Here is a 25,257-nt window from a genome sequence, read left to right on the forward strand (position 1 = left end):
TTCCATCCAGACAAGCGTGCGTGATGTGTGCGGACAGGATGACGTCGGTAGGTGTCTGTGCGTTTTTTGGTTGTTTTTAAAAGGACAGAGATAATAGAAACACGGCAACAACAACAACAACAACAACAACAACAAAAAACAAAACACGGCATTAATGGTTTGGCTCGTCTGTGAGAGCGACGCAGGTCAGCTGTGGGTCAGTTCGGTAATGCTTTCAGTTTCAACAATGCACTGCCTTCAATCCGATCACAACAATTATGATTGATTAAATTCAGTGAAGTGCTGAACACGGTTTTACGATTAATAATAACAGAATTTCACATAGAGGAACAATTTTATTTATTTTTTAATCTAAATGTGAATGGTAGAGAAGGACCATTGGTTCATTAGCATCCTGGCCTAGAACGATCTTTGTATGCACAAACCTGCAGTGCGGATGAAAGAAAACTCACATACACTGCAAAAAAAATCAAATACACACTACACATTCATAGCCTACTCAAGACTGGATAACTAACCAAGCAAAGTGTGCAGCTGCTCAAGGGCCACACCCTACTGTGTGGCAATCGATTGATTTTATTTATTTGTTTTTTAATTATGACTTTGTAATATGGAAATATGCAACACTGAAACACAATATCACCTGGCATTGTAAAGGCAGTCAGCAGGTTATTCTGACAAACCAATTTTTTTTATATAATATTTTTAGGGTATTTTAGGTTTTAGTACAGATAGAAGAGATGACAGGAAATGAGGGAAAGAGAAACTCAACAAGTCGAAACAGGAGATGTTGCAGTTCATCAACGCCTTAACCCCTAAGCCATGGGGACACCTCAATTGATATGCAGTTTAAATTCATTTCTGTTTTTGAAACAATTCATTATTTAACCTGTCACTTGTCCACCATGAGCAGTGGGTGACCAAGAGTGACTGTAACTCAAGAGCAAGTGTACTACATGACAGGGCACAAAGACACTAAAATAACAGGACTTTTACCTTAGGTTGTTCTATTCAGAGTACACAGTGAAATGTACGGTAATACTTCTTTGATGATATTACTGGATTTTTACACTGCAGTGATGCAGCAGCAACTCAGCGCAAACAGTTAAAATGCATATTTCACATTGTCACCTCACAGCAAAAAGGGTCGAGTTTTGATAACAGTCCCTTTCTTCATGTTTGCGTGTTCTTTCTGTGTTTGTTCAAGTTTATTTTTGGTGATCTGGGTTTCCTCCCACATTCCAAAGACAAGTCAGTTGGACTGACTCTATACTGTTGATTGTTTCAATTTTACTGTTAAGGCTGCAGCTGAGTCTTTAGATAGATGTGTGATCTGGGGAAACAGAATAAGGAAACAAGCATAGAATTAGTAATTTCCTCATTCTCACCAAACAAGTGACAATGCCAGCAGGATGTAGAGGTCATCCTCTGCAGTAGATAAAGATACACTGATTAGATGCATTATAATCGGACTGTAAATCAATGTATGTCCAGTACAGTGAAGATGTTCACTATGTATGTATACCCTTCAGTTTTTGGTATAGTTTGTAATGCTACAATATTTTAGTATGAAAAGATTAATGTAAATTTTTACAGAAGATTGTAATATTACAGATTTAAAAAATATGAAAAAAGGACCTACCCAGTAGGGCCTCATAGTTGGTCATTTCAACTTTGATTTAAAAAATCTGATAACAGAGTTGAACATACATTAAGGGTCCCTTAAAAATGATATCTCTCTTCTCTAACTCTCATGTACGTTACTTCTAAAACTTAGTTTAAATTTTCTTCTTTGGACTCTGTCACTTTAGTGATGCTCCCAAGAACGAACCAACAGGCAAAGGAATTAAAAACTCTTACTATTATTTCCATGCTCATGAGCAAATCCCTCCATCCACATTTGCTCATTGAGCTATTCAGTGGTCAGCAGTTCAGTATCACACTAGGAAACTCACTGGTGTGTATGTATCAATGTTAAAGTACATCGATGCTAAAGAAATTACTAAACTTAATGGAGAAAAATAGGTGTGAAATGTTGAGAAGTTTATAGACAAAATGAAATAGTTTTAACCAAACAACAACAGTTTAAATTTTTGTTTATTTCTGTTTAACTTTACTTTTCATGCTGTTCAGTCATCACCTGCTGCTTTGGGGACTTATAGTAAATATAAAATGAACACAGTGTAGCCAGTTACTACTTTGTGTATTAACATAGCAGCCTAATTAATACATAGAGACAAATTTTGACCGATACATGACCAATAACAAGTTATGTTTTCACTATGAATCGCCACAGATTTGACAACACAGTTTTGCACAATTTTAATTCATGACCTGCCTGAATGATCATCAAGTTGTCAACAACAACAACATTGCCTTTAAGGAATGACATATTCACAGATGTACTTTTTGAGGCTGCGACACACCTCATCATACCACTTTCCCTGTGCAGCCACTGAAAGGGCAACACAGCTCTCCCTCTTCGTTCCTGTGGGCTGCTTCTTGGAGCGGTCCCAGTTCAAAAAGCTGACTGGCAGGCTGTTGACATCAACATACTGGCCCTCTTTCACTATGTCTGCCACACCTATCCAGAAGTCTTTGGATCCTGGAGCGCTCCTCTTTGCATAGTCTCTCAGTTCACTGTTCTCGATCATGTCCCGTGGCGTTGCAAGAGTTCCTCCTTGTGCAATGCAGTCTTCATTCGCCTCATGGTAATGTTTGGGTTCCTCAATTGTAAGATAACACTTCCTGTGAGCTTTGATGCCGCGGAGACAAACTGAAAACACAAAGCACTTCATGAGCATCTTTAAAATGATATGGTATTTAAAGAGTTCAAAACCAGCTTCCTCTGCGATAGGAAAATAATCATGATGTAGATTTTGAAAAATAACCTTTTATAATACTTCGTTTTTTGAATCTCCCATTTTTTATATTGGTAGTAATTAATACAGCCATACTCATAAACTCATAACACAGAGTTCACAGTCTGAATAGTGACTAATAAATTAGCCAAGACAGGAAAGGGGGACATTTTAACAATAAAAATAGTAAACAACAACATTAAATAATATATTATATGATTAACTAAGTGTTATAAAAAAGAAAAACAAAAAACAGAAACAGAAAAATATAGAAAACTACAAAATAATTAAGATATTTTCTAACATTCTTCCCTTTGTACAATTCAACCTTTTGCTTTACAATTGAATGACAGACATGATTGCTGCTGCCCTCTGCTGGTGACACCACACACCAAGTGGTTCAAAATCTAGTTATCAAGTTACCGATTATGTCTCACAACTGTCCACACTCTCATGACAGCTGTGGCCTAAATTACAAGCAACACTAGTCATTTGTATCTTAACACATTTACAATATAACCAATGTCACCATGATGGTATTAACCAATATTGTAAAGTAATTGTATTTCTGATTTACCTGTTTTTAAAAGAGATATGGAATGCAGGGATACTTATGAATCTAATGTACCAATCTGCTGCCATGTGTTCTCTGTTTAATCTGTTTTTTATTTAGTGAGAGCAGTACCTGTCTGCAACGCCTGCATTTCTTTCAGTGAATTCACCTCCTGCCACAACCTCTCAAGCTGGGATTTCACATCATCTCCCTCTGCTGCTGCAGCTCGACGAAGAAGCAAGAAAAACACAGTTCAGATGAACATCGCCACAGAGCATGTTACTGTTCAACTGTATGTGATGTGTATAGCTACCTCCAGACTGTCGAGCTGACACAGCCTTCCTGGTGCGAGATGGGCGGCTGGAGCTGAAGTGGAGCAAGGAGAAGCAAAGAACGAGGAAGACATGGAGGGCCAGACGTGCCATGTCTGAGGCCAGTGGATCCTACGGGACAGGACACAGTGGCGCACCTTATACTGCTGTGAGAGGAACCAAAAACACTCAGGCAGCTCAATATATACTAGCCGTCTGTATGCCTTTCCGGCGTACTCTCCCTGCATTGGCTCCAGCTCTGTTTGTTTTTGTCCAAACATCAGGAGGAGGTGAGGGAGGTATAAGGGTGGAGTGGCAAATAATGATTTCCTTGTGTCTGGCTTTTGATAAATATTTACATGGGACAAGGTGCACTAAGCAGTGTTTCCTTTCATTTCACAAACAAACTGGAAATTCATTGACTGCTCTGCTATTACAGAGTGTTCTTCATCCATCTTCCCATCCCCCTCAAGTGTAAGATTTGGACATGCAAAGTCACTTTCTGACAAGTGAAAAATAATGTTAGACCTTGTTGTCACCTCAGAAAAAAGTGTGAACTAGTGACTGATAACAGCCGACAGGGAAACATAGGATTCGTGTGCTCTAGGTGGTATTAATCTACACAAATAAGGGTTTATTTTACAGTTGTCAGTACATGAAAACAAGTAACCAAGTAAATGTTGCTGCTACTTATACACTGCAGATATCTTAACAAAGTTTCCACCACACAGATTTCCACTTGGATAATATTAAAAAAAGAAAAATCTGCAATTAGACCCAAGTAAAGTCCAGTTCCCAGCTCTGGTGCAGGCGAAGTTATTTTTAGAGTGAGATGTTGTATATAGATGGGAGGCGGGAGCTAAATAAGAAACACCCTTGGGCATATGGGCTCAATAGAGCAATACAACTCTCAAAGCCAGCTCATGTGTGTTTTCCCATTTTAAAGTCTTCAAATTGTACATTTCTGTGCATTATCTTTCAGTTAAGGTCGTACTAAATAATACCTTTTCCACATAGGTGGAGTACGCTCTAGAATAGTGTATTCTACTGTATGTAACATCCATTTAATTTAGACTCATTGCACAGTCCTGAGTCCAAGTCCTATGTTTAGTTAGCATGCAAAAAAAAAAAAAAAAAAGCGCTGTATTAGCACATGCTATTCCAACACAATCTTTTCTAACACTACTCTCTTTCCATCCTGAGGCAAACATAACACCCAAAACTAACACTGGGCCCTGAGTTGAGGAGCTACATTACAGAGATCCTGTAGTTAATGATGAAGAGACCACATAAATAAAATACAGTTTGCAGCAGGTCTGCCAACAGTACACAAATTGATTCTGGCAATACTGCTGACTACCTGCGAATATCACGGCGCAAGGTCAACAGTTGCACGTTTGAGTAATTTTAAGACACAAGTGTTAATTAGAAACCAGCATATTTCTCTGGTGACAAAAATATTTAAACCAAATGGTTTCAATACGTTGAATTCAAAAAGGTTTAAAACTTTGTTGCCATCTGGTGCCAAACTGATGGATTATGTAGAAATTTGCAGTACAATAGTACTATATTGCAAATTTGCAAATGTAATGCACACTGAAAACGATTTATAACATGAGGAACTACTCATGAAGTCAATTTGCGATATGAGTGCTGGTAAAATCCATTATTCCTCATTGATTTCATAAGCTCAGAATAAATACATACTTAAATAGAGAGGCACGAAGGCCAAGGTTTTTTTTTTAAGTAATATTGAAAGAAATACTTTCAGAGAGGGTGTAAATCTTATGTGAAATAAATTCAAACACTGAAGTAAGACAAAACACAATCACAAAATACTTTGCAGATAAATTTATTCAAGTAAACAGAGTTGTACTCAAAGAAAGTACACAACAAAAAAAAGTGACAAAAATATACGGCCACAGGTAAACCAGAGTTTGTAAGGAATTTTGTGAATATACTACAATACCAAACACTTCTTTAGACACATTTTTCTTTTTTTTTACAAGGCACACACTTAAAAACATACTCTCTCTCTCAATTTCTCTCTCTCTCTATCACACTCACACACACACACACACAAACAGATCTGACATTAAAGGCATCAAAACTGAGATGTATTTTCAGAGTGTCTATGCATCATTATTGGTGTTTCCAAGTCTAGAAATCAATTTCTAAAATTATCCATTTCATCATTTGATTACAACCACTTACACTGTTTGTCACTGTTCATCATCATTCATCATCAAAGCATGCAGTGTTTACTCCTGTTAGTTTTGCTGTTGCTAAGCTGATACATTTTTAATTTCTTGAAATGGCATGATTATTAATGTTGACTTGTTTCATTGTTGTATGAGATGTGATAAGTGAGAAAATACTCCCGAAAGTAATAAACAATTCAGATGACTAGCACACTGAATAAGCAGCGCCAAATAAATATCGGAAACGAAATACAACGCAGTTCATTTTTACTTTTGAGAAATTTAAAACAAAAACAGATCAATCCTGTGATTAGATGAGTGCAAGTGTGTTCCTTGTCAGCTGCTCCTCTCCTCCATTTCATTAGCAACTTGCAGATTCAGAGTAAAATAGAGGGTATCATACTTAAATAAAGACACACACAGTGCTGCTCAAACCTACATCATCCTGACTTTATACACCAGCTCATTGTAAAAATAATTTATCTTGGGAGTCTTATGGCACTTTTGTTGTGAGGCACTGGCAAGTTAACAACTTTGGTCAGACAAGTAAAGCAGATACTCCACAAACCTTGGACTGCAGTCTGACTATTTCATGAGCCTCCCTAAGAAAATCCAGAAATTTGCTCATTTATTTTAGTTGCCCTTGTATTTGTATATATTCATTTTTGACAGATATAAATTTCGATGTCTTGAAACGCTTATTTGTTCTGTTACGCCAGTGTTTACAAAACTGTCAATTTCACATGATCTGAAGATACATGTAACACTGTAAGGTGTCAAGTAGAAGTTCTGAATACACAGTTTTGTGGGGAAATATGTCCTCCATACTACAAAATTATATGACCACATGAGGAAGAATTTTAATAGTGTATGCATCTGTTTTAATATTCCAGTTAAAACTACCTTTTTTTGTTAGTCTGTTCAATATGAACTTCACACGAGGAAAAACGTCAAGTATCAAATACTCGTCTGTAGCTCAAAGGCACTGGTGATCCCATAATATTACAAGGTTGGCATCTAAGAATAAAATATCATGCAAATATCTACACACAGACTTTTCTACCTCTCCTGGCTTGCACATTACCACTGTAACATGGGAAAGTGATTCACTCCCTTGGTCAGAAGCATCAACACATTTGGGTAATTTTCTCAAACTTCAGCATCACCTGTTTGCTCTGATTTTCATCTGTCATCACTGAGGACAGATGAGAGTTAAACTAAATGTTTTTCCATCTTGTGAAATGTTCAGACATGCTAAGCCTGTTACAGTGTATGACACTTATGAGCTTTTACTAAATCAGATTTTAAAGGTACTAAGCTTAAAGTGATAACAGCAAGTCAGCTGTTGAATTTCTTATTCAGTCTGTTGCTAATTCAATAAACTGCTGGCAGATGAAATTAACTGTTTAACGGACACAAACCTTTTCACATTATTGACTAGCATAATGTTTCTTCATAATACAGTAAAAAAAAAAAAAATACTATTTTGAGAATGGCACTTACACTTGTTGCCTGGGTGACAAACGTAATTATTCTTCATTACCCAAGAATTCTGCTTGACCAATTAACTGACAAACAATAGGTAAGAGACAAGAGGCACAAACATACACTGTACATACATACATTCATGCATACATGCATACAGCACATACTGCACAACACTGGTGTGTGGTTGTGTTCCTCTGTGGTGAAGCTGTGCAGCCTCTCCAGACTCCAGGCGTAGTGCAGAGAGCTTTGTCAGGTCTAATGGATGAAAGGCATTCGCTCCTTGCTGTCGTTGTCTCCCTCGGGCTCCTCCTCTTCCTCTCCTGCTTCGCTGGTCTCTGTGCTGTCACTGGCCATCTGCAGTGGTGATAAAATGTTACTCAGATATCATTAAGTTTATACTAGTGCACCAAATACGTAAATGTGCTCTTGGACAGCTGTATATAGCATGTCTACACTTCTAATAGTTTGTAGCTTGATGTTGAGATCACCATGAAAACGACTGCCATAAAGCAGGAGGAAATCCTACTCACTGACTCCTAATGACCCTGATTGGACCTGAAACTTTGCAGTCGCCATCAGAAATGTCAGATTTCCACACTACCACCACCAATTAAGCACAGACATAAGAAAAGCCATCTCACTCATTGTCCTCTTATGTTTACAGTGTTTCCAAAAAGCTTTTTTACTATAGATCCTCTTGAAATGAACTCTACATAGGATACATAAATAAGGTCAAGGAGGCCACAAGGGGGGGATATTTTCTTTAATCCTCAATAACTTGTTGGAACTCCACCAATCTGGTTCATATACCCTCGACCGACAATGTTATATAACACTTTAATTTCATGTGTCTTTTTGTCATTAATATTTATCCAATCTGGAATTCAGATTGATCAAGATGGAAGCCATAATTGTTAATCACACTTTCATGTGTTCAGTGTGAGCTTCTGCTGTCTGATAACTAACTAGGAAAAACCAAAAGTTGTTGTTACCAGAGGGGTGGGAGACTTCTCCACATCCAGAATGAGTTTTCCTATGTTGCCTCTATCATGAATTCTCTGCATGGCCTCTTTTACCTGAGAATAAAACACAACAGTCAGCTTACTTTCAACAAGCTGAAGCTATAGACATCAACTACGATATTACAAATCAAATCTCATACAATGCTGACTCTTATTTTTAACATCTTAAAATAGCATGGCTATGTTAGTCATGAAAAAAAGAACCACAAATAAAATTGCAATGTGTAGTTGGGTTTATCCATACAAACAGATGTTTAATTTTGGTTGAGTGATTTTAATTTAGCATAAAATAAATTTGCTTCTCTCTTCACTGTGGTCAGTGGAGTTTATTTAAACCAACCAATAGTCATATATACATATATATATATATATATATATATATATATATATATATATATATATATATATATATATATATATATACATATATATATATATATATATATATATATATATATATATATATATATATATATATATATATATATATATATGTGCAAAGCCATATACAAACCCAGTGCACCCAATGTTGTAAAACCACATTTGAGCTGTAATATTTTTGTAGTGCATGTGTAAGAAATTAGGTTGCCTTACAAGGTTTCATAAATTTTGCTCATTAAATCTGTCGTTTTATGAGGGAGTCCGCTGTAACATTGAAAAGACATTTCAAAGTACCTGCTAAGAAAATTACACAAAAGACACACATTTCTTGGTTATTACAGACACAGGCTGCTTTCTCAGGACAGCTAGAACAGTTATAACTCCCTCTGTGAGAAAAGTTAATGGCCTTGATGTTGACTAAATGATGCTGAGTCATCCTGCTGGGCCATGTTTGACATCACACTGAACACCTCACTGCCTGTAGTAATGATCTAAAGGTTTAGATTAAGCAGATAACTACACTTCTTCATTTTACCCATGACGGCAGGAACAATATAGGCTGTGTTAGAGCGGCAGGGTAGAGTGGGCTCTAATAACAAATAAGTGACATGAATAATAAACATTTCTCCAGATTCCTGGAGGACACAATATATTCTCATACAATTTCAAAGTGAGTCACATCCTGCCAAAACAAATGATTTTAATATATTTCTTGAAAAAAAACTCACACCAATTCTGCAAAGACATAATATCTTTATGGAAATGGTTTAATTCATGTGAGGATAACTGAAGCATGAAGCATGTTTGATCATCTTCTCTCCACTTCTTTTCCACTCCCACCTCTTAGAGTTATTATCAGGCTCCCTTTTTAGAACAGTGAGACTTTACATTTAGAATAACCTCAATGGAATATTGCACAAAAAATCAGTGATGATGTTTGTTTCAAAACAATTGTGGACGCTATTACTAACTGAACAATGACTGACGCGTCACATCTGTTATAATGATATAGGACAGTAGTGCTTGACACCTAAATATACTGCAAACATTTTAACACGACACAGAGTGCAGCCAATCCCAGCTGACACTGGGCAAGGGCAGGGTACACCCTGGACAGGTCGCCAGTCTAGGGCTGACAGATAGAGACCATCAATTAACCTAATGTGCCTAATGTGCCTTTTAACCTAATGTGTCTTTGGACTGTGGGAGGAGTACCCAGAGGGAACCCATGCAGACAAGGGGAGAACATGCAAACTCTACACAGAAAGGCCGCGGGCCTGGGGGCCAAACCCAGAACCGTCTCGCTGTAAAGTAACAGTGATAACCACTGCACCACCGTGCGCAACCTTTAATAGCTGACATTTGGTTCAAATTTTGGTTCAAATTCAACAAACCTCATCCCAGTGCTACTGCTGGGCAAACATAACATAACATATGTCAGAATGTGACCAGTTAACCGTCAGCTTAAGACAATCACAGCTTTGATCCATATACTCAATCAACTGCTGTCTGATTGATGTGAGCATGGTGGTGGAGGAATGGGAGAAGTGGGGCAAGTGTAAATTATTTTCATGATTTCCTCCAACTCTACACTCTAGACTTAACTAAACTATTTCGACAGCAGCAACAACCGAGCAGGTCAAAACTATAACAATAAAAGATCAATGCAACTCATTCAAGCTTTTCTGACTCATTGTGTAAAAAAAAAAAAAAAATCACACATCACAAAAGATTACCCAGGATGCCGTATCTTGCTTTCTCATTACAATCCACACAGAGACACAAATGAATGTGCCTCTTTGTCTGGAAGCCATTGTGTCCCAAGCATTCATTTGTTAAATGAAATACCGGAAATCAAGCCAAGAGCAAAATTAGGTCAGAAATTTGTCCAGCTCTTGGCTGAGATGTAATACGTTTGCAGAAGAGAGGGGATAAGTTCCAATAGCATTTTGGGTGAAATAAGACTTTGTATACAATGAGCAGTAATCATTGTGAGATAGTGTATGTAGGATTTTCAAAAGCATTCATCTTGGAACCCCAAGTGACAGAGACAAATTAATATTTTCCACAATGAAACTGCAGGGGGTCAAAGAAACCTCCTGGTTAACGTGTTATTCTGCTCAAGTCTTGCACATTCTCCAACTTTTCATGTCAGAAAAAAGGTTACCAAGGTCAAAGTGTAAACTAACGCCCTCTGAGTTATCCTTCCAGGCATATAAACAAACGGACCAGGCTGTGCCCCTGACACCACATCCCACGCAATCCTCCCATCTAATGAGATTCTTTATGGGCAATGGTTCCAGTGAATGGCCTGAGCAATCAGCCAAATTTTAATGACAACAGTACGGGCAAAGTTTCCCATGAGAATTGAAAATCTGAGGGCAGCAATTATTTCATCAGCATATTCTTTCTCTAACTGCTTTTATCTGAATTCATGGAGCGTTTGTGTGTGATACAAAACAGTGATCAAAAAGGCAAATCACTCCCAGGTAAAACTGTATATGTTAGTATGGGGATACGTTTTAGAGCACCTCAATGTTTCCAGTTGTTACTGAAATGTAGTGTTTTTGCAATCAAAGCATAGCACAAATAAATACAAGGGAAATGAAACATTGTTTCAAAAGTTTGTCCCAACACTGTTACAGAAGTTCCCACAAATGTGTTGCACTTGTAGTTTGCTTTGCTTTCCCAAACCAGCTCCATGGGTTTTGAGTCTGGATACTGGTACTGGTGCTGGTGTTCCAGCATGAGAGGCCGCTGTCCTTTTCTTTTCTTCCAAAGTGTTGGGTCATTATTTTGCTGTAGGACGTACCCCTGACCAACCAGTCTGTCTTCCTTTGTTACCTGCCCCTTTTCTCACATTCTGATATTTACAATATACAGTACCTGTGGACAGGTTACGCTTTACCTCTGTACCATTTAAGGTTATTCATTGGACTTGTTCTGCTGAAATTTCAATAAAACTGGAAAAATTCATGTATTGTATGTAGTTACTGGAAATGGAGGTAAAACCTCTTTACCGAAACAGCAGCTTTTACAAGTTTTACTCTACATTTTTGGCTTATAGTTAAGGACAAGTATTGCCTGCTGCTGACGTATACAGTGACTAGATTTTTAGTACTGGGTGGAAAACACACAATTTAAAGGCAGAGCTGTCAGAATCACACAAGATCACTAAACTTCATGAACCAATAAGAATAATAAAAGTGCAAGAAACTAATCAAACAAGCACAGCCACACAGTCTGGTCTCATCAGGCAAATAAGGGACAACACCTGTGTAGACAGAATCTTTTTTCTGGAAATGTTGACTGCATCTATCATCTGACCAAAGAAGAAATGTCCTAAAAGATCCCAATGCAGCCAAAATAAATGAGGGATAGGTTTGTGCCATTTCTACCCTCTCTACTGTCGGCCCTGCAGGTCGAGAGTTTTCTATTCGCAAAGGTACCACCTGTGATGTGAAGAGCTAAGGTCCCACAAAAGGGCGCTGTAGAAATACAAGTATTAAGCAAAAAGAAAAAAAGAGGAAATAAAAAAATAATCTTTCAAAGGCAACATTGCTGTCTATTTTTCTATCTCTCTGAGACAGACAGCCCTGATTGTCTCTTTGGTTGTGGTCTCAGATACAGCACAGCTAATGAGACACTAGACACTCTCTGAGAGAGAAATCACAGTTAGTGGTGTGTTCAATGTCCCTTGGTATCTTTTGAAGACAAATTTTCTAGTTCTGGGGATTTGTTTACCACTTAGCAAATAACACAGCACAGTAAGAATATGGGACTTAGAGAGTTTTTAGAAATTGAGAGCAAAGTGATCAACATATGGCCTGCCGGGATTTGTGTGGGTGTGAAATAATTGTGGAACAGGAAGATGCAACCTACCCACCAACTGTGAAAGAGTGTCCAACAACAGCTGACAATGTTCCACAGAAAGCAGCAGGGGCAAACAAAAGATTATGTGCTGTCCAAGATGTTTGCATAAAATCTTCCCTGGCATCTCCATTTATGTTACCACTGTGATCAGACCTTTTTTTTTAATCTCATCATCAATGACTTCAACGTCTTACAGCCTCTGAACATTCTGATCAGGCTCTTACCTCCTCCAGTGCCCACAGGGAGTCCACTACCGGCTTGATCTTCTTTTGGTCATAGAGGCACAAGAGTTTGTCCATTACTGATCTCACAAGACTGCATCGCCCTTGTTTAAAGAGGAGGTTGAGGAGAGAGAATCCAGCTATGACTTTGTTCTCCTCGTACAGTTTAATGGGGTTCACCTTCTCCACCTGCCACCACTGGAGGGATAAAAAAACACAGATACATTCATGCCAAGTGACTCATTTGTGCATGTGTGTTTCATTTGCCATGAAATGTTCATTGGGTAGTAACAAGATACTGTTTCCTTCAAATGTTGATGACAGACTGCATCTCTGACTCACAGATTTTGCAAAGCTGAAGAAACTCTTTGTTTCCCCAGTTACCATGTTTGACGCGCCTGAAAAAACAAAAATAAAAGGATTGCTGTACGCTGTGCAAATGGCTAGACAGAAGTGACTGGTCACTAATAAGCAGGCAAGAAGCATGAAGTGAACCCAGTTCAGTTGCCCACACATTGAATTGATGCAAGTCTCATCTTTAAAGGAATAGTTTGACATTATGAGAAATTTGTTTATTCACTTTCGTGCCGAGAGTTAGAAGATAAATACCACTCTCATGTCTGTCTGTTAACAAGACTCGGTCAAAACTTAGTATATGACTGGACCGCCTATGGTCAATGTGTGAAATTGAGGAGGTAGTTGAAAACTGTGGAACCAAACATTTGACATCAGTCCGTCATATTTGCATTCTGTCAGCCTGTTTCAGCCCTTTGTCTGTTTGCTTCTCACCTATTCTCTGTGCTAACGCATAAAGTATTTTATTACAACTGAATTCCCAATAAATCTGTTTTCATTTAAGTTGTCAAGCAACAGCACAAGTATGAAAAAGTGACTGAAATGCAGCCCATGAAGAATACATGAATACATGCATCCAAGTGACTTCCAAGTTGCCGCTCTGCTGCGAAAATCGTGATTTTATAGCCGCGTGTCATCTGACAAAATCATCAAACACATAAATTAAAGATAAAGACTGTGCTATGATTTCAGCTATATGTATTTGTAAAATAATCACTCACAGAGAAACTGACACTATATCTTTCTTATTTAGTCTCTCACACAGCACACAGGCTCCGTCTGGGTAAGAAACCAAAAAGTCACAAGATGTGACACTGGATGCTTTTTTGAAAAAAAAAGTCTCTTAATCTAGCGACAAATGTACTATTCATTGGCAACACTACAGACTATAAACGCCCTTAATAGAAACTGTTTGTGCCAATTCATTCAATTCATTCAGAGCAACGGCCAATGGGAAAACTCTAACTCAGTCACATGGCATTCGGCTGACCAATGGTGGAACTTTAATCACACAACTCTATCACTCAGTCAGTCAGTCAGTCAGTCAGTCACTGGCATTCGCAATTACAGGGCTAGCTCCGCTGTTGCGGTCCAGCCAAAAATGAAAGAACAGCCAGTAGACTCTTAGTTTAGCATAAACGCTGTAAACGGGGGGTAACAGCTAGCCTGGTCCCATTCAATGGTAATAAAGAAGAACAATTTAAGCTCACCAATTTTAATTGGCAAAAACTCCCTCCATATCCTATGTCTTAGACAAAGTTTAGATGTCAGGCAACTATGCTAAGCTAAGCTATTCGCCTCTTGGCTCAAATTTCACTATAATTCCCATGTAACACATACGAGTGTACTTCCTTAAGTGTCAAACTATTCCCTTAAGTACTAATATTAACCTGAATTTGAGGCACATCGACTGATACACTAGAACGTTTTTTTTCTACGTTGAAAGTGATGAATGGAAACACAGAGATTACATTAACACACAGTGAGTGTAAGTACGTTCCCACCATAGAGGATGTAAGTTCCCAATGGCGTCAGCAGACTCAGGCCTTTTCCTGTGTTCTCCCCACACAGGCAGTCCAACAAGATGTCTACTCCCTCTGGAGAAATTCTAAAACATTAAGAACAAAGTAAAGGTGAAGTCCACCAAAAGTGGGATTCATATAAACTGATACACATGCAAAAGTATAGTCTGAACTAGGGCTGAAAGATATGCAAAAATAAACATATTGCACTTATTTTTGGCAGATATCGCAATTGTGATATGATTTCAGTTGGAATGGTCATTTTTGCATTTCATTTTCACTAAAAAAAAAAAGACAAAATGATGACGATAGGATTATTGTCAGGTCTTGTACCAAAAAGCATGTTTCCCTTACATCTGGAGAATGTGATTTTTTTAGGCCAGGCCATCTCTGTAAAACCACAATGCTTAATTTATAGTACGTTGTGACACATTTTACCTTTATCAAAAAAATTACAGCTCCTCTGATGTGTATATTGTACTTGGCCACATTGCAATTCTGAAAATATAATTGTGTGTGGATATTAGAGATGCAACTAACAGCTATTTTCATCATTGATTCATCTGCAGATCACTTTTTCACAAAGAAATTAGAACATATAGCCGACAACTATTGGTTAAACATTTTGTCTAACCAATAGTCCAAACACCAAAGATATTCAAAGATATTTTGTTTAATTCAATAATAATGAACTTAATATCATTGGGTTTTGTACAGTTGGTTGGACAAAACAAGAAATTTGAAACATCACCTTGGGGATTAGAAAATTGTGATCTGTGTTTTTCTGACATGTTGCAGGCCAAACAATTGGCAGAGAACTTAATCAGCAGGTAAATCAATAATGAAAATTAGTTGGAGCCCTAAAATAGTTGCAGATACATTTTCTATCTGTCTATCCACTTATCAGTAAATAAACTAACCATTTCAGTTCTACTGAACATGTTGTGAAGAGTTCATCTACATAAACAATTTCAAGCAGTTGAGATAAAGTACAATCAGAGACCGACTTCATACATTCACATTAATATGGATGAATAACCTTGTTTATGACTGTAAGTAAATTAAATATAATATATATATATATAATATATAAAACTAAATATGTAAAACATATTCTATAAGACCATATATTCAGCCCATGATTCATACTCTGGAGCAGCATCATCATGGATTTATAAGAAATAAGAACTGATTCTCTGGAGTATTACTCTGAGAAAAAGTTGCAGCATGCAACCCACATTTTTCTTTTGACTCTGCCTACAGTTTTCTTATAAAGAGATTATTGATGTTTTGCAGTGCCCACATTCCTCCTCATCGGTAAGACACTTTATATCATGTTGCAAAAGGTTTATGTTCTTTTCACACAAAAAAACAATCAGACAAAAAATGTTTGGCATAATGAGACTCATAAATGGTACATATATGAAAGAATGAAAAGCATGCTGTTATCAAGGGCACCTTAACTCCTTACTTGTCTGCCTTGTGGCCCTGGACACCAGCTTGGCTAAACTGCTTGGTGGTCTTGTGATTCCCATGGTTTTTGCCTTTTGTAAAAAGATTAATTTAATTGTACTTTGCTCTTGATCCTGAGAAGAATGTGTGGGCCAGAGAGATGAAAGGCACATTAATCCACTACCACTGTTGATATGTAAGTAGAAAGCATGAAACAATCAGTGCTGAAGAAATAATATTTGAATCCCTATGTATTTAACCAGATGAAACCAATCTTACAGCATAATTCATATGTAGAGTGGATGGTGCATCTGTCCTGGTTAAATGATCCAACACTATAGTGATGAATGATAGAACATAACTGCTAAAGCTCTGTAAAGCGGAGGAGGTGGTGTGGTGATGGAGTAATCAAAGCTCTGCAACATCTTTATAAAAAGAGACTGTATAGCATAATTACAGTAAAACTGAGGCAGGTTTGCTACAAGGTGTTTTCTTTGCAGTTCAAACTGGTGTGTAAACACACTGTGTGTGTTGTGAATGAAGTGTGTGGGTATCAATGCTCAGCCCTAATTGGCTCGGTTGTTCGACAGCCAGTGCAGACCTCCGCCCTACATAATGCTGCTGCTCTCTGAGATGAGCTATGAGTTGCCATGGGGACCATGGCCACACAAGACCAAATAAGGCAACAGGTAACATCTGCACCCTCACATGGTCCTCTATGCTAAACATCATCACATGTGTTCACATGTATGACATGCAACAGCAAAGCGGCCTGATGATACCTCCAATTTCTTATTTTAACCCTTAAAAAATTAATGTTGCCATGAGGAACTAAATAGACTCTTCAGCCTCAACTCAACTATATTCCAGACAAACTTTCCATGCTTACTTTTTGACTTCTTGAATATAGTCAACATTTCTGTCAAATAGGTGAGTCACTGAGTCTCTGATGGCTGCGTGTTTGAAACATGAGGCGATCCCAAACACAGTGACATTGGGAACAGTGGAGCACAGCTGAGCCACAGCTTGACCCTGGAAATAAGCAAACAGTTGCAACAATTTATCAGAGCCTGGGAGCACAGAGGTTAACTCTAAATATACCACAAAAATAGAAAACAGAATCCACAATCACATAATAAAGACACATTCATTAAAAAAAGATAGAGTTAACATGTTGTATTAATCAGTCATGTTTGTATGATAGTATTAATTGTTTAGCTTTAGTTATAATTCACAATATCAACTGTTATTTGAACAGTAAATCATTTCTTTCAGTCATTTCAAAAGATGCTACAGACAGAAATAATTTAAAGCATTGTACATCTGCACTGTGACATACGCAACAGCTATTACACAATAACAGGGAACAGAAAACTTGTTCCATCTGTAGGTATGAAGCCATCAGTTATAACGAGAGTTGGATGAAACGACTGAACTCCTTTTGTGGCTGTGCAATAGTCATTTAAGAAATGTAGGCTACTTACTACACCACCTCCTGCTGAGTGCACCAACACTGACATTCCCTCTCGCAAATTGGCAACCTCAAAGAGCATCATATAGGCAGCCACAAAGTTCAGGGAGAATGCTGCAGCCTCAGCAAAAGTCATTTCATCTGGCATCTTGTAGACAAAATCCACTGGTGTGCAAACCACCTCTGCCCAGGCATTGTAATTCACAAAAGCCATAACTCTGTCACCAATCTGAAAGAAACATGTGGAGTTAGCAGGACAACTAGCAAACACTGATGTGAACCGATCATGTGACACGAAGAAGGAAGTTTTTTTTGCAAAGGAGATTATGGATTAACTCTAATGTATTTCTCATCAATACACTTTGAGCACATGTTTCAAACTCTAGTTGCGCAGATGCAGATTCTGTGCTTTACAATGTGGAAACCCTTAGTCATAGATAACAACATTCACAACATATCACTTCACTAACCTCAAATCCCTTCGTGTTTTCACCCACAGACTCCACTATTCCAGAGCACTCAAACCCAGGGACAAGAGGAGGTTTTGGAGGATTATCAATAGTCCCCTGACGTACCATCAGATCCAGGAAATTCAAGCCACTGCAACAAAGAACAAATAAACCCTGATTCAATATCTGGATGGAAACAAAGCATTTGAGCTGTCTCTGACCACTGGCAGCTGTTAAATCAATAATACAGATATTTAGGATTAGCTGTTGAGAGGTCGAAGGATTGCCCAGTGCTATTTACTTCAGGATTATCAGCGGTGAGTCACTGGCTGTACCTCTGTGAATACAAGGCCAGATTGGAATACACTTTAATTTTCCTAAACTGTGGGGTTGACAACACTGGCAAAGGCTCCAGCTCTAGTCTGGGATGAAACGAGCTGATCAATACCCTGTAAATGGAGCAGTTATAAAAAAAAATAGGAATGGCACTCAAACAATGAATCTGCTTGAAAAACCAAAACGCTGCCTCGGCTGTTATCAGTTTTGCTTCCATCCAGAAAAGACCTGTGGCTTCATGACTGCGAAATCCTCCTCAGATTAAGATGTTGTTATTCGCCAGCGTCCAATGGTCAGAGATACTGTGGGGGAACGAAGCTCATCCCAATCCGCAAGCACAAGTGAAATGCATTGCTGATACTCTCATATTTACCACGCTTTGACGCGGATCTTCACTTCACCAGGCTGAGGCTCGGGCATTGCCTTCCTGGCTACCCTGAGTTTATTAAGACCTCCGAAACCTGCCAGTATCACCGCTCGCATTTCTTTGGCATCGCCAGACGATTCCGCGCTTTCTGCTTCTTTCCCCACATTTTTATCTATCATGTACTCGGTTTCCTCTGTCATGTCTGCTCCTTCTTTAGCCATGTCGGGGACCTGCTGCTCTGCTCTCCGCTCCTCCTCGGGGCTCAGAGTGATGTGGCGAGCAGCCTGCGCACAGACCAGGCTCTGGATGGATCAATGGATGGATGGAGGGATAGGATGGGGAGCCACAATGGAGCCCGAAATCTCACCGTCTGTTGTTTTTATTCAGTCACGCGAAGTCAAAGTTGTGGGTAATTTTTCCTTTTCTTTCATTACGCAGACAAAGGTTTGATTTTGAAATATAAATGTATCCCTCTGTATCTGTATTTGATTGCAGCAGGCTGTTTGGATTGCGCCATCTGCTGGCGAAGAGTGCACAGATTTGATCTATACGAGGAATTACAGCTTGTCAAAACAACTCAAACATCCATGATTCCAGTGGTGGAAAGTATATTTTCTCAAATACTGTAGCCTTAAGTACAAATTTTAGGTACCTGTAGGCTACTTTCCTGGATTATTTTCTTTTAATGCCACTTAATACTTCTACTCCACAGAGGTAAATACTTTAGGCTACATATACATAATACATATATACTCTTTTTTTTTTTTTTTACTCAACAATTATTTCACAGCGTTAATTACTACTTACTTTACTGTGTACTTTGGTTAAGCTTTGATGCTCAGAATACATTTCTTTAAGACTTCCTCTGTGGTCAACAACGTTACCGCTTCTCAACTGTTTACACCATTGCTTTATGAGGAGGTAAAAAAAAACAACAAAAAAACTATTGGTAAGGTTCTTTGCAAGTCTTAACATATTTTCAGTATTAATTCCAATATAAATATTCCATACAGTTGAATAACCACTATAGCAACTATTCAATGAGTGAATCCAAGCACCCCATGGCTCTTACACAGATTAATTTAACTCAACATGATAACTGATTCCAGTACTGCAATGTCCATGTTCTTTGCCAACTTGATTGTAAATTTTTTTTTTTTTTTTTTTTTATAAATCACAAAACCTTCCATAGTCAAATAAGAAAGACATGTGTGGGGGAAAAGCAGCTGTTTTTTTATTGCAACGTGGAATTATCGTGCACAGGCAGCATAAATATATGGTCCATATACAACCAAATGGATTGTAATCAATTTAAATCACCTTTCATGGGACTGCAGCATCTACACTGTGATCACAATGTGAGTGACATTGCAAAGGATTGCTCCACAAACAGTCTTAAACAAGGGTCTGTAGTAATTCTCTGATATTCAAGTTGGTTATATTTATTTCGTCCTGGACTGCTTTTCATTACACCAGCATCATGTCAAACCTGAGAAGACCAACATGACTTGACATTTTACTAGAATTTTACCAAGTCGTTTTGTGCGTATCATAGCCTTCACTGGTTGTATACATTATCTCAGAGGAGATACCGCACTAGAAAAAAATAACTTAGTGTAATCTTACATTCATTACACATTTTTCACTATTAAGGAGATTTGTGTAGTACACAATATCCTCTGTACATTCATAATAGGTTGAACAAAGGAAAAAGCTGTGGGTGAACAGTGGAAGGACTTGCTCTAATGTTTTGGGACATCGGTGAATATTCGCAGTCCATGCATTCCTTGAATCTCATCCTTGAGAGCCTGTGGGGGACAAAACACAACAGCTAATGAATAAAATGCAATTATTATGACAGGATAATCCTAAAGTCTCAGGAATGTGGTTGACAGATAGGGACCACACTAAACAAGTGCAAGTATACGTTTCAGTACAGTTAATGAATAAAACAAAGACACACACATTTCCAAAACTGCTACTAAAACTAGAGTTGTACAATATGAGCGACATATTCTTTATTTTATACTGCCACAGGGAACATGCTGGCTGATGGTTACAATGATTTACCTGATTGACTAACTGGTGTTGTTGCACCGTCCTCTTTCCTTTGAACTCACTGGACTCTATGTGGATCTCATACATGGCCCCACAACCACCTAAACTCAGCACAGGATCACACAAACAACACAGTCATTTCTCAAGTCTGTAGTGACCATCTTGTTTCTACAAAATAATAATTTATATATTTGTAATAGAAATACTGATAAAGAGGGAGATGCTGCACTCAACTAAAATGAACTCTGAGAAAGTTCACAGCAAGCATAAACAAAAAGAATAAAGAATATAGAACTGTGTTTAATAAAAAACAAATGTGTTTTTAAAAAAAAACACAGATGTGAGAAGTGGGAGTATACGGACGCCCGAAAAGAGATTCAGCTGATGAAATGTATTCTCAAGCCTACATCATCATCAGGGGAAATTATGAACAAATGGGCTTTTCTTCAGTTTCTTTTCCATTTAGTTTGTATTGCAATGAAATCAATATGATGCATTTTATTTGAGATGTAAAAAAAAAAAAAAAAAAAAAAAAACTTTATACTAGTTTCAGTACATAAATGTACTAAACCATATGTAAACATCTGTACAGTATGTATCAAACCTGACATGTTGGCCATCTGAAAATCAGCTCAAATACTATGGCTTCACCTTTAATGATAATACCCGCCTAGTTTCTCAGTCTCCTGTGATAGCAAACTGAATTGTGTTGTGGGCTGTTGGTCACATGAAACAAGCACTCCGATTTTGGCTACTTTGGCTTTGGGAAACAGATGGGATTTTCACAATTCTCCAAAGACACAGAGAAAAAAAAATATCAACAGATGTATCAAAAATGAAAATATTTGCTAACTGAACCCCTAATTACACCCTAAAATGTTACTGCTGGTATGGCTGGTCACTACAAACTCATGCCGGGCAGACACACACTTGTCACTCTTGCACCCCTAATCCCAAATCCTGATGATGTGACCTGGTTAAATCTTAAACCGCGTTTCTCTTTCGCTGAACATAATGCAGCCGGTCACACTGTAGACGTGCGTTTACCTGATATGTCCACAACTTTGAGCGACGAGGCCGACGGAAACTTCTCCTTCAGGACCTTAGCGATGCGCACCTCTCCGTCTGTTTGTGTGGACAGACGTCTCTGCACCTGGCTGCAAACGGCGACCTGAGAGGGCAAAGACGAGCAGCGGTCAGTGGTTAACGCAACTCCGGAGATTCACCCCCCCCCCCCCCAAAAAAAAAACTGCGTGTAAAGACTATAAACATTGCGTTTACTGGATTACTGCGAAGGACCCGGAGAGCAGAGGTCATGGTGTTGGTCAAGCCGCGTTTACAAGCCAACATGGTGGAAATGTTTATTCACAAGACGTTTACATCCACACTGGTTACTCAATAAGGCATGTCCTCACCGCACAGCTCCGTCCCGGGAGAATGACGTCACCATCCGGGTACTTGACGGGTCTCAAATAAACAAGGGTGGATGAGAAGTGGACACAGCAGCCTGTAAGGAGGACGAAGCTGTGGACAGGTTTCAAAATCCATCGTTTCTGAAAGAAGATTCAGTGTTGTGTGGTTAATGTAATAGGTGTGCAGTTTGTATTGTCCAGAGTTTGTATTTTTAGAAGATTGTATGGTGTTATTATTGATTAAGTCCCTGGCTTTAACACCCATTATATGGTTTACTCAGGTTGCATATTAGGCACAAAAATCACGATTGTACGAGTTTTAAGTTGATATTGAAAGTCAGCAGAGAAACTTTGCCTCTGCAGCAGATGAATGTGAAAACAGCCTGTCAGTGTTAAACACTGCATGTCAGTGAAGATCAAAAATCCAAATGAATTAACAAGAAGCACAATTATGGAGCTGGGATTGTGACTTTCGATTTTGGCGACCAATTCCCCAACTTATTTTCAACATCAATAACAGAATATTGCTTTTATTTTTATTTATTTTTGAATGGGGCACATTCTGACAAAAAAATAAATATATATTTTTTATTATTTGTACATTGACTGTACATGAAGTAAAAGACACTTTAAATCTGAATCAATCTACACATGAAAAATTGTATTTAAATGAAACAAAGTTAAAGGCTTTTATTATAATCAGGACTTCAGATGTTTTTACTTAGTGTTTACAATTGTTTGTATTGACATTACACATCTTGTTCAACTTTGATAAGACATTTGGTAATAAATTGTATGAGACCTCTCTGGGTTGCTGCCATCCCTGATTGATACAAATTTTTCAATCCTAATTTTTCAGTAACAACTTGAAATGTAAAATCCCAACATTGTTTATGTCTTAGTCCTTTGCACTTACAAGAAACCCATGTTTCTTTGTGAAAGCCAGATATAAAATGGCTTAATAATTGGCTCCAGTCTCGCAAACAAGTCATTTGACTGATAAGATATTGAGACAATATGGACATAATCCTCTATGGCAGTACAACTGTGACCTGTTCTTTTTGTAAATAATCTGAGGGCCCTCTTATATAAATAAAGGGGAACTGTCAAAATCTCAAAATCCCTACTCTCAGGAGGAAGACAGGGCAGTCCAGGGTCAAGGCAAGCTGTGCTGCTAGTTGGTTGCTCCTCAATTCATGATAACTGTACGCATTCTTGGTTGGCAGACCATAGAGAGCTACATCATCATCGGATCATCACTGACAGGCGTCTTCTGGCTGTTCAGCATGAACTGTGGAAGGCATCAAAATTGGTTTGTTGTCATACCACTTCACTACGCAAACCTTCCCATCTCCCCTGGTAACTGATGCCGAGGCCCCTCTTCTTTGCTGTTTCATGGTTTGGTCACCTGGTAGCTTCTGCGGTACTTAGGTGATAAGGCTTATCATTACTGTGCCAGTCAGGTACACCTGCTTCTCCAACATTTAGCCACAGCTTTCATGGTTGTGAAGAACCGATCACAGTATACTGTTATACCAGGATGCAGAGTTTTAGCCAGATGTTTGTTGACCAAAGCTCCCAAACCCAGTCTCTCTGATTGCTGAACCTGTAAACTCATTGCACTTGCACCTTGATGCACTTCAAAGTCCAGCACAATGCCATCCTCTGAAGCCAGCACAAGGTTCTTCATGCCAACTGAATTTGGTTTTAGTGGCACATACTGTGGAAATTCTTAGGCTCCTGTAAGTGGGATTGTCTGCTCATCAATTGATACACATTCTGGTTGAGCCTGAAGTGGGCAGCCTTTGAGAATATGCCCTCTGGATCTCTGTATGTGTTTAGATGCATGTGGATGGAGTTGTGCCTCACTGCCACTATCATTTGCTGATCAGATTCTGGGTCAGGTGGAATATATTCAGGTGGAATGTAACCTTCATCCACAACAGGATCATCATAATCACCCTCAGACAAATCCTCCACCTCAGAGTTGTCGCCTAATATTGCATTCAGTGATTGCCCTGCTCTTGACAGAGGAATATGCCCTGGAGATGAAAAAATACAAATCAGTGTAGATGAATTTGTATGACATGCAAGAACTACTTATACCCTTTAAACTGATGGTTTCTTCACAAATCTTCCCAAGCTGTTTGCCTACTTTTACATCTTCTCTTTTGCGTGAACAATAATAAAGTCCCAATTACTGCAAACGAGTAAGGTACTTTATAATTAGCAGCCTTGTAGCTTGTTACTATTGCTACAATTAGTCGGATTTGCATGCCATATCCAACTACAAGCATTATTAAGTATAAATCAAACATTTTTAACCAGAAAATTTGATGAAGTTTTGTACCCTGTCCGGTTTTGTGTCAGGATCGGCATGATTTGGCTGAGATGACTGCCATCTTGTTTTTTTTACGCTTACAAGTGTATTGTGCTTTTGTTACCAGTTGGTAGCAAAAGTGTCTATGAATGAGGACATGAGGTCTGAGTTAAGTAGAATGAAGTATAAGCTGCAGCAATGTGCAGGTGCAGTATGTTTTCATATGAGGATGCAAAGTCTCAGTAGTCAACTTAACACTAAGTTATTCATTTTTTAACCAGTATTTTTTTTGGTGCATTTAACAAAAAAATCTTCTAAAATATAATGACAAATTTGTAACTGTACATTTGAACTATATACTTTATGTTGTTTAAATGTATTTATTTTCTTTTATCAAACTACTCTTGATGTGTGCATTAAGCACAACATTTCTTTGCTGTCCAGTGAGCTTAACAATATAATCCATTTTAGTATTAAATATTTAAGTTGCATTGTAACAGAATTTTGGGTTCTAAGACAAGACAAGACATGACAAGATGAACATTAGTAATCCCACAGGGGGAAATTTGTATTGTTACAGCTGCAGCAGGATATAGACGAAGGC

At 38.2% G+C, this 25,257-nt stretch overlaps 3 protein-coding genes across 5 annotated transcripts; all 3 read right to left on the reverse strand.

The window, feature by feature from the left end:
- Window positions 1–2,079: 2,079 nt before the first annotated feature.
- On the reverse strand, window positions 2,080–3,973 carry clec3a (C-type lectin domain family 3, member A). 3 transcript variants are annotated; one of them, XM_071488525.1, is made up of 3 exons: window positions 3,728–3,973; window positions 3,547–3,633; window positions 2,080–2,776 (listed from the first exon to the last, which is right to left on the reverse strand). In XM_071488525.1, exons 1-3 carry the CDS (start codon window positions 3,837–3,839, stop codon window positions 2,379–2,381), a joined length of 597 nt encoding a protein of 198 aa, XP_071344626.1. In that variant the 5' UTR covers window positions 3,840–3,973; the 3' UTR covers window positions 2,080–2,378. The 3 variants fall into 3 exon arrangements, with proteins under 3 accessions (XP_071344626.1, XP_071344625.1, XP_071344627.1); XM_071488524.1 differs by having other exon boundaries at window positions 2,308–2,776; window positions 3,547–3,639; XM_071488526.1 differs by lacking the exon at window positions 3,547–3,633 and having other exon boundaries at window positions 2,308–2,776.
- Window positions 3,974–5,561: 1,588 nt separating this feature from the next.
- vat1l (vesicle amine transport 1-like) lies at window positions 5,562–19,213 on the reverse strand. Its single transcript, XM_071488522.1, has 9 exons — window positions 18,870–19,213; window positions 18,182–18,311; window positions 17,725–17,940; window positions 17,130–17,272; window positions 14,771–14,874; window positions 13,254–13,309; window positions 12,915–13,109; window positions 8,407–8,490; window positions 5,562–7,768 (listed from the first exon to the last, which is right to left on the reverse strand). Exons 1-9 carry the CDS (start codon window positions 19,082–19,084, stop codon window positions 7,670–7,672), a joined length of 1,242 nt encoding a protein of 413 aa, XP_071344623.1. The 5' UTR covers window positions 19,085–19,213; the 3' UTR covers window positions 5,562–7,669.
- An 862-nt stretch (window positions 19,214–20,075) lies between these two features.
- On the reverse strand, window positions 20,076–22,348 carry bola3 (bolA family member 3). The gene is made up of 4 exons (XM_071488527.1): window positions 22,203–22,348; window positions 21,969–22,092; window positions 20,934–21,022; window positions 20,076–20,671 (listed from the first exon to the last, which is right to left on the reverse strand). The coding sequence occupies exons 1-4, from the start codon at window positions 22,269–22,271 to the stop codon at window positions 20,606–20,608; spliced, it is 348 nt and encodes a 115-aa protein (XP_071344628.1). The 5' UTR covers window positions 22,272–22,348; the 3' UTR covers window positions 20,076–20,605.
- Between the last annotated feature and the right edge of the window lie 2,909 nt (window positions 22,349–25,257).

Source organism: Trachinotus anak, unplaced genomic scaffold, assembly GCF_046630095.1.
Source record: "Trachinotus anak isolate AG129_WGS33_773 ecotype Australia unplaced genomic scaffold, CSIRO_AGI_Tana_v1 ptg000011l, whole genome shotgun sequence".
NCBI lineage: Eukaryota > Metazoa > Chordata > Actinopteri > Carangiformes > Carangidae > Trachinotus > Trachinotus anak.

Coding starts and splice junctions, on each gene's coding strand:
- clec3a (XM_071488524.1), bottom strand. CDS start 3,839: ATGGCACGTCTGGCCCTCCATGTCTTCCTCGTTCTTTGCTTCTCCTTG. Junction 3,640..3,727: donor GTCAGCTCGACAGTCTGGAG/GTAGCTATACAC, acceptor TTCTTCGTCGAG/CTGCAGCAGCAGAGGGAGAT. Junction 2,777..3,546: donor AATGCAGGCGTTGCAGACAG/GTACTGCTCTCA, acceptor TTGTGTTTTCAG/TTTGTCTCCGCGGCATCAAA.
- vat1l (XM_071488522.1), bottom strand. CDS start 19,084: ATGGCTAAAGAAGGAGCAGACATGACAGAGGAAACCGAGTACATGATA. Junction 17,941..18,181: donor AAAACACGAAGGGATTTGAG/GTTAGTGAAGTG, acceptor TGTTTCTTTCAG/ATTGGTGACAGAGTTATGGC. Junction 8,491..12,914: donor CCCTGTGGGCACTGGAGGAG/GTAAGAGCCTGA, acceptor TTTTATTCTCAG/GTAAAAGAGGCCATGCAGAG.
- bola3 (XM_071488527.1), bottom strand. CDS start 22,271: ATGTTGGCTTGTAAACGCGGCTTGACCAACACCATGACCTCTGCTCTC. Junction 21,023..21,968: donor CAAAGTTGTGGACATATCAG/GTAAACGCACGT, acceptor TGCTGAGTTTAG/GTGGTTGTGGGGCCATGTAT. Junction 20,672..20,933: donor AACACCAGTTAGTCAATCAG/GTAAATCATTGT, acceptor TGTCCCCCACAG/GCTCTCAAGGATGAGATTCA.